Raw genomic sequence first — 8,405 nt, forward strand, 5'->3', positions numbered from 1 at the left:
AAGATATGCCTGCAATGGAAAGTTTCCAGTTTGCTAACCAATACCTGCAGCTCAGTAATATAAGTATGAATGTTCCATGGAGGATTAACTTCTTGTTTGAGCCACTTGATTAGAAGTTCAGAGTCAACTTCAAGGGCTACCCTGCTGTAGCCATGTTGTAAGCACCACAGAATACCAATAAGTGTTGCCTGCACTTCAGCTTGGCTATTAGAACCACAGCCTAGTAGAGATGCAAAATCATATATCAACACCCCATTATGGTCCCTAAGAATGACCCCTGCCCCTATCTTCCCTGGATTGTTAAGGGCACTCCCATCTGTGTTGAGCTTGATCATTGTAGGTTGTGGTTTAGTCCAGCATATTTTGGTTATTCTCAACTCATGTTGGCTTTTTTCAACCATGGTAACCAAATCTGCCCACTTACTTGGCAAATTAATATATGGATACACAGTAGAGATAAGCATATATAGATCTGTGGTTATTGAGAATATTACTCTAGTAGCATTAGACTTCTTGCCTCCATACTTGCATGCACATCTATTCTTCCATAGATTCCAACACACAAAAATGGGGATGGCTTGCAGTACTAACTTATGAAGCTCATTGTTAGTTTTGATTAGCCACCACCTCATTAATAGGTTTCTTAGAGGAGTGGTGTTGTGTTGTAGACCCCAGTACCCTGAGAAGTGCTTCCAAATATGTTGTGCAAAGTAGCCTGAAACAAGGATGTGGTCTACATCATCAAGACCTGCTCTATAGCAGCAAGAGCATGCAGCAGGCTCCTGTCCAAAGGCCACAATTCTGTCATTTGTGGGTAGCTTAAGTCTGAAAGCTCTCCACAAAAGAAAAGAGACCTTGAAAGGAATGTTATTGTGCCATATATTGCTGTTAGTGAGAGATCTTGTCTTTTTCTTTCTTACTAACTCCCAAGCTGATGCACAAGTGAAATTGCCATGAGAGTTAGGCTTCCAGATGGCTTGATCCTGCATATTTGGAATATAGCTGATGGGAGTGCTGAGAATTTTGCACACCAGCTGAGGTGGTGCATGTTTCCTTACTTCCTCTGCATTCCATCCTCCATTCTCCATTAGTTCAGAGACAATAGTGTTATTCAATCTAGGGAGACTTTCATTGTGGTAAGCTAATGGACCTACCCCTAGCCAATCATCCCACCACAAGCTGCTTGTTCCAGACTTAATTCTCCATTGTATATGAGGCTCAATATCTTTTTTATTGATCGTCATGTGCTTCCATATGAGGGACTGCCCTGTGTCCCACTTTTTAATGACTGGATAAGCCCTTTGGCAGTATTTTGCTTTAAGAAATTCCCCCTATAGTGTCTTCTTTGATCTGAAAGTCCACCACTGTTTATATTGGAAGGATAAGCACACATCCTCTAATTTTTTAACACCTATACCACCCTCCTCATAAGGGTAACTGAGAGTATCCCAAGAGGCCCAGTGGTATTTTCTTCTTTCAGTATCCCATCCCCAAAACAAGTCAGCAATGAGTCTTTTGATTTGATTCATGGTGGTCTTGGTAGGACTGATAGCTGACAGCAGGTGTATAGGAATGGATTGCAGCACTGATTTCACCAAAGTGACTCTACCTCTATAGCTTAACATTTTAGTCTGCCAGCCCCTGATCCTGCTTAGAACCTTAGAAACCATACTAGAGAAATATATAATCCTTTGGCGTCCTATATAGAGGGGACAACCTATGTAAGTAATTGGGCCATTAGTGCATTTGTAGCCTGTGATCATGCTGACCCTTTCCACCACAGCAGAGGGAGTATTCAGTGGCATCATGGTTTGACTCTTATCTTTATTGATAAGTTGTCCAGAAATAGCTTCATACAATTTAAGAGTTTTGGTAATCAATGTAAGGGAGAAGTTGCTGGTAGATGTGAAAATGATCACATCATCTGCAAATCTCAAGTGATTTACTTGAGGACCTCTTCTTTCCATCTGGAATCCTGTATATAAATAATGGTGATGAAGATTGTTGAGAAGTCTAGATAAAACTTCAGCTCCAATGATGAATAATGTAGGGGATAGAGGGTCTCCTTGCTTGAGTCCTCTTGTAGAATGGAAGAAGCCATGTCTTGCACCATTAATGATGACTGAATACCAATTGTTTGACATAATCCTCCAAACCATATCAATCAACACTTCTCCAAACCCCATTTTCCTCATGACCATACAAATGAATGACCAAGAGACCCTATCATAAGCCTTGGCCATATCCAGCTTTATCACCACATTATCCCCAGCCTTTGGTCTCTTAATATTGTGGATGATTTCTTGAGCTAACATTATGTTCTCAGAAATACTCCTACCTTTAACAAATCTAGATTGATTATCTGAGATTAGCTGAGGAAGTATTGGAGCAATTCTGAGGCTTATCAGCTTAGAAATGATCTTGTTAGTGAAGTTGCTGAGAGAAATATGCATGTATTCTGAGAGGCTGCTGGGATGCTCATTCTTAGGAAGTAGAGCCAAGCATGCATGAGAAATAAACTTGGGAATACCATGTCTATTGACGAAATACTGGACTAATCTCAGTAGGTCTTCACAGATGATATCCCAACATGAATGAAAGAATTTCCCATTCATTCCATCTGGTCCAGCAGCTGATGTAGGGCTCATAGAAAAAACAACTTTCTTCAGCTCATCCATAGTAGGTAAGGATTGCAGGCTCTCATTCTGCTCCTCTGTAACCATCTTTGGAATGCATTTAAGAAAAAATTCAATTGAGTTATTGTTATTGGGTTTACGGATTTTTAATGATTTTATAAAAAAGATTATTTGAGTTATTGGTTCGATATTGATTTTTTAATATTAGGTTATTGGATAAAACGATTACCCATTAACACAATAGTAATTTACTACATTACCCCTACATAAATATTATAATATCAATATCTTATTAGTTACTATCTTTTTCCTTTAGCCTTCTATTCACATTATTGTCCTAAATCTTTTATTTGTGTTGCACTAGTATAGTTCTTTTCATGTTACTACTATTTCTATTTTATGAACATTCTATAAAGTTACATTATTGTCTTGTTACACCAAATTTTTGGACAAGTCATATAATTATTTTATGATTTTTTCTTGGTTGTTAAACCAAAATTCAAACCGTTAAGGATCAAAAATTCATAAATCGAAAATCGATAAAAAAAATCTTATTGAATTGATTATTGATATAGCTTATTTAAAAATCAAAAACCGATAAAGCAAACGGATAATACATAAAAATGAAACGAATCGACCGAAACACACCCCTAATTTTGAAAGGTTTGAAGGTTGATATGATTGACTTTGGTCATCATTCGCTTAAGTTGAGCTTGTATCAAAATTCCATCGATGTCATCAGCTACGGAACGTAAGGTTTGGGTTGGTGGGACCTTTCGTTAGGATATTGAGGTTTTTTGTTGTATTTTGAGTAGTTGATTGCAAATTTAAAAAAGAATAGAAGTTAAATAATTTACTTTGGTCAAACATACGATCAAGACAACCTCGTTTGGGTGTTTTTATAATTCCATTGAATCCGAAATGTCGTTTCTAAGCTAGTAAGATTTTGAATGAGAGTTAGATGAACCTAATCTTTGGGCTATTTTGACATTGTTTAAGCATAAAAATGTGTCAACTAAGAGATTCATTTATGAATTATATGACTAATTTTAAAAGTTTGATGTTTTTTTGATAAGTCGAAATTAGAATTTGATCACGAAATATAAAATAACTTTTAGCAAGCAAATATTATATCTAATTGGACAAACAAATACTAAATTGAGTTTCCATTGACCAAGTAGATTTGTAGCATCGCTTAAGATTTAGAGGAAAAAGAATCAGTACATTTAGAGGTCATATAAGGGAGATATGAAATTTTTTTATTTTTTTTTAAGTGAAAAAATAAATTATTGGTACGATAATATCTGGTGCAAAAATGCTAGTGCAGATTTTATGTAAAGTGTATATAACTCTGAGATACTTTTTCATATATGCCTTATCTAACCTCTTTTATGCTTTTATGCTTTTATGCTTTTATTAAGCTGAGGGTCTTTCGAAACAACCGTCCTACCTTGATAGAAGTCAGCTCTGCGTACACTTTATCCTTCTCAGACCCCACGTTGCGGGATTTCACTGGGTTGTTGTTGTTGTTGTATATAACTCTCAGACAGTTTTATTTGATATTTTGAGTATATTTGTAGTTTTCGAACTCGAAATTAAGTGATTTTTGCAAGATTCTTCTCAATTTAACAAGTGGGTAAGTATCTAATCATTATTTTGATACTCTTCCATAATTATTCAGTTGATTTTCATTGAGATTTTATATTTAAGGTCATTATATTATGGATAAATCAATTTTTTGACATTAAATTTGTGATTTATTGATTATTTTATGATTTTAAACCGAGTATGAATATTAAAATTGTGAAATTTGTCTCTACAACTAAAAGAAATCACATTTTGAGATTTGATCGTTTGGAATTTCTAATAAAATCTTTCACTTACTCTGAAAATGGAAGTCACAAAGCTTTAGTTACTGAATCACTTTCAACCGTTTGTTCCAAATTTGTATAAATGTCTGTTATCAAGAATTGTTAATGTAACAGAACAACCAGCCATTTGCTTTACGTGTCGAAGAATTAGGAGAGATACTGTTGAGGATCCTACTTCTTAAAAACAATTCAAGAGAAAGAACAAGTGGTAAATAAATGTTGAAAAGCAAATTATTTCATTAATTAAACTCTCACCAACATTTTCTTGTTTACACCCACAACTTTATACAATTACACATAACACATAATTCAGATTAAAAGCTTCAATCTCTCAACAAACCAAACACTTAAGAAAACAGAAAGGGAAACACTTGATGTGCACAAGTTTAACCAGAGATGTCAATGGCCTTCACCTCAGGTTTCTTCTCCTCTACTTTCGGAACAGTCACAGTGAGCACCCCATTCTCCATCGCTGCCTTAATTTCTCCCGTCTTTGCATTCTCCGGCAGCCTGAATCTCCTTAAAAACTTACCGCTGCTCCGCTCCATACGGTGCCACTGATCGCTCTTCTCCTCTTGCTCTCTGCTCCTCTCACCGCTAATCTGTAAAATGCTTCCTTCTTCAACTTCGACTTTTACTTCCTCTTTCTTAATCCCCGGAACGTCCACTTTGAAGACGTGAGCTTCTGGGGTCTCTTTCCAATCGATTCTTGCATTTGCTAAAGCGGAGATTTCACGGGCAGAGGAGGGGGCGTTGGTGATTGTGCTTGAAATTGGAAAGCCCTCGAATGGATCCCATAAGTCGAGGGAAAATGGTTCGAAGATGTTGCTCCTGCGACCACCGAAGAAGCTTGGAATCAGACACATTTTCTTTTGGCAGAATTTGGCAACTTTGCTGTTGGAAGAAGATATTCTAAAGCTTGATTTTTAACCTTTGATTGGAGTGTTTGATTTGCTTGATAACTTGCTGATATTTATAGGCGATGAACTGAGAAATAATTAAAATAATCCCTAATTCATTTTAATCAGCTTTAACAATATATTTTTTTTTTACAGAGTTCAAAATTAGAACATATTTCACCACACCATTCTTGTTACTTGTTGGTTTTCTTCAAGGAAAAATAATGACAATCAAAAAGAAAATCGTGGAATAGAGATTTGTTAGTATATTCTTGTACATATTTACAAGAAATTAGTTTAAGAAATTTAGTAATAAATCATGTAAACAATGAACATATGTAAATTGATAAGACATTGTAATATAATTCTATGCGTAAATTAGGATAGTGAGACTAACATCTACTATAAATCACAATAGTTAACAATTTAAAATACATATAAAATTTGATTGACTCTTGAAATTCTATTAGTGTCACATAAAATTAGGACAAAGGAGGTAGCATATGTTATTTGAAAATGACGTAAAAAGTACTAAAACCATAATAATTAACGACTTAAAAATTAAAAAGATATATAAAAAAGTTGGCTTCAGTGCCACATAAATTGAAAGAGCGAGAGTGTCACAACCTGAGCCTACACCCTGGACGTGACCGGCACTCAAAAATCATTGTTGGTCCCAAGCGAACCCTTGGGCTGTCTGATTACTAAACTGAAGACTAAACATATATGCGGAAGCTTTAAAAAGTGAACCCTTAATAAAAACATTTAAATCAAACTTAAAACAACTAAATCTCAATTTATGTAACGTCTGAAAATAGCTCTTAATATAATTGTGATAATTTTTAAAATATCAGAATAAATAAACTAAATTGTCTTACTAACTTTTTCTATCTATGAAGCCTCTACTAATTGAAGATAGGTGTCGACACAAGGCCCACAGCTACCTGACTATAAATTAAATAAAACTGAACCAACTATATTGGAGCCCTCCGAAAGCAAGGAGGTCTCACCAACTGCTGATATAAGAGATCTTACTGAAGTATCTGTGCTCGAGAGTACCTGAATCTGAATCATCAAACGATGCAGCATCGAATAACGTCAGTACATGAAATATACAGGTATGTAGTATAGCCGAAGTGAAAATAACTGAAAGGAAAGACTGCAACATAATAATATACTCAACTGGATGTAAAGAAATAAAGAAATAAAATCATTTATCTTTACAAAATACTTACTCATCTCTGAACTCAACAATATAAAGTAATATGGTAAAAATATTCTTTAACTCTATTTGGGAGATTCTCTAACCGACAACCATCACTATGAGTTACGTGATGATACATCGTCTCGCCCATGCTGCTAGAACTGTCATATACCTTGTCAGGGTATAAGACCTCTCAACTAAATAGATCCACTAATTACTATAAGGAAGTCATCTGAAAAGTATGAATCCTTTACCCATGTTGGCTACTGTTACATTTATGAGGGCTATGAGTTTTCTGAACTCGTCCCCATATCAGTGCTAAATGCTACTCTCAATGATTATATATTTTGCTCAACTTCAATGTTTAAAAACATTATCTTTTATGGATTTGAGGTAATTACTCAAACTAGTCTCTTAAAAGAAAAAATTGCTTTTGGAGTATCTCAGTACTCAAATAAACTTATTTAGAATTCAAGGTTTCTCTTTAAAATGTTATCTTTGGGAAATACTTAAGGGGTCGTTTGGTGTGAAGGATAACATCAAATAGTCCCAGGATTAAATTATAGTGCTACTCAATTTGTCGTTCGGTTGGCAAGTCCGGGATAACTTATCCCGGAGTTAATAATTAATACCTGGATAAGTTATCCCTCCTCTATGGTGGTATAATAATCCCAAAATAAAGTAGGTAAATGACAAAAATATCCCTTTAGACCTTTTTATGCATTACTTTTCACATTCATAAAGGGTATTTGTGTAAACAAATAATTTATTCTTAGAATTTATATAATGCATATTATTTTGAATGCAACAAACCAAACACTCAATAAAAAATAATTCGATCACAACTTATCCCATTATAACTTATCCCGTCATAATTAATCCCGTCATAACTTATCCCTCATAACTAATCACATCATAACTTGTATTCAAACCAAACGACCCATTAGTTCCCTATACTCTTCTCAAAACTCTTCTTTAAAACTCTTTTCCGAAATTGTTCTAAAACTCCTTTTAAAAATTAATTCAAGCAATTATATAGTTAAAATGATCTCTTTTCAAATACTCCAAAAATCACTCAAGAAGTAGAGTTCATACTGAAATATAGACATGAACAATATCACAAAAATATTCAATAATATGGATACAATGACTCAAGAATTGAGTTAAAATTCAACAATAGGCTTAACTCAAAATTACTCAAAATGAAGGAATAAAATTCTAGATTACGGTTTTACTGAATTTAGATAGATGTAGGACGTGGGAACGAACTCAATCCATCACTATGATTATCCTTACATACCTTAAATGCTCCACAATTCTTGATGAAGAATCCTAACTTGAAGAAGAACAATCAAGAGATCATTTCTTTAAATTCTTGGATTCGTTTTCTTGGAAACCCTTTGGTTATGATTTAAGATTTCTCTAAGCGATTCTTGAATAGACAAAGAAATTTTGGTTGGAAATCTTGAAATATATGGAGAAGAGCTTACCTTGATGAAGAACTTTGAAATAGAACCCTAACTTGATGTGTTCTTGAAAATTCTTGAGCGTTCAAGTTTAGGTGTGAATGGGAGGGTTTTTAATTATGAAAACTGATTTTTACACATTTAGACGCATTAAAATAACTCTCCAAAGGTTCCTAGGATAAAAATACCCTCAAAAATTAAAAGAGGCATTGTTCAGCTTAGGCATTGAAGTTTATATCCTCACTAAGTCGTGGAGCCATCGTGGACCTCTGTCAGGTTGGAGTATCTCTGATAAAATAGTCATAACTTTTTACTTCAAACTCTGATTG

The 8,405-nt window shown here is 34.5% G+C and overlaps 1 protein-coding gene across 1 annotated transcript; it reads right to left on the minus strand.

Annotated features, from left to right (window-relative positions):
- Positions 1–4,738: 4,738 nt before the first annotated feature.
- On the minus strand, positions 4,739–5,496 carry LOC129881581 (17.4 kDa class I heat shock protein-like). Its single transcript, XM_055955748.1, has one exon. The coding sequence runs from the start codon at positions 5,371–5,373 to the stop codon at positions 4,894–4,896; it is 480 nt and encodes a 159-aa protein (XP_055811723.1). The 5' UTR covers positions 5,374–5,496; the 3' UTR covers positions 4,739–4,893.
- Between the last annotated feature and the right edge of the window lie 2,909 nt (positions 5,497–8,405).

Source organism: Solanum dulcamara, chromosome 3 (assembly GCF_947179165.1).
Source record: "Solanum dulcamara chromosome 3, daSolDulc1.2, whole genome shotgun sequence".
Lineage (NCBI taxonomy): Eukaryota > Viridiplantae > Streptophyta > Magnoliopsida > Solanales > Solanaceae > Solanum > Solanum dulcamara.

Bases quoted from the DNA above. Each gene is read 5' to 3' on its own strand.
- LOC129881581 (XM_055955748.1), bottom strand. From the start codon at position 5,373: ATGTGTCTGATTCCAAGCTTCTTCGGTGGTCGCAGGAGCAACATCTTC.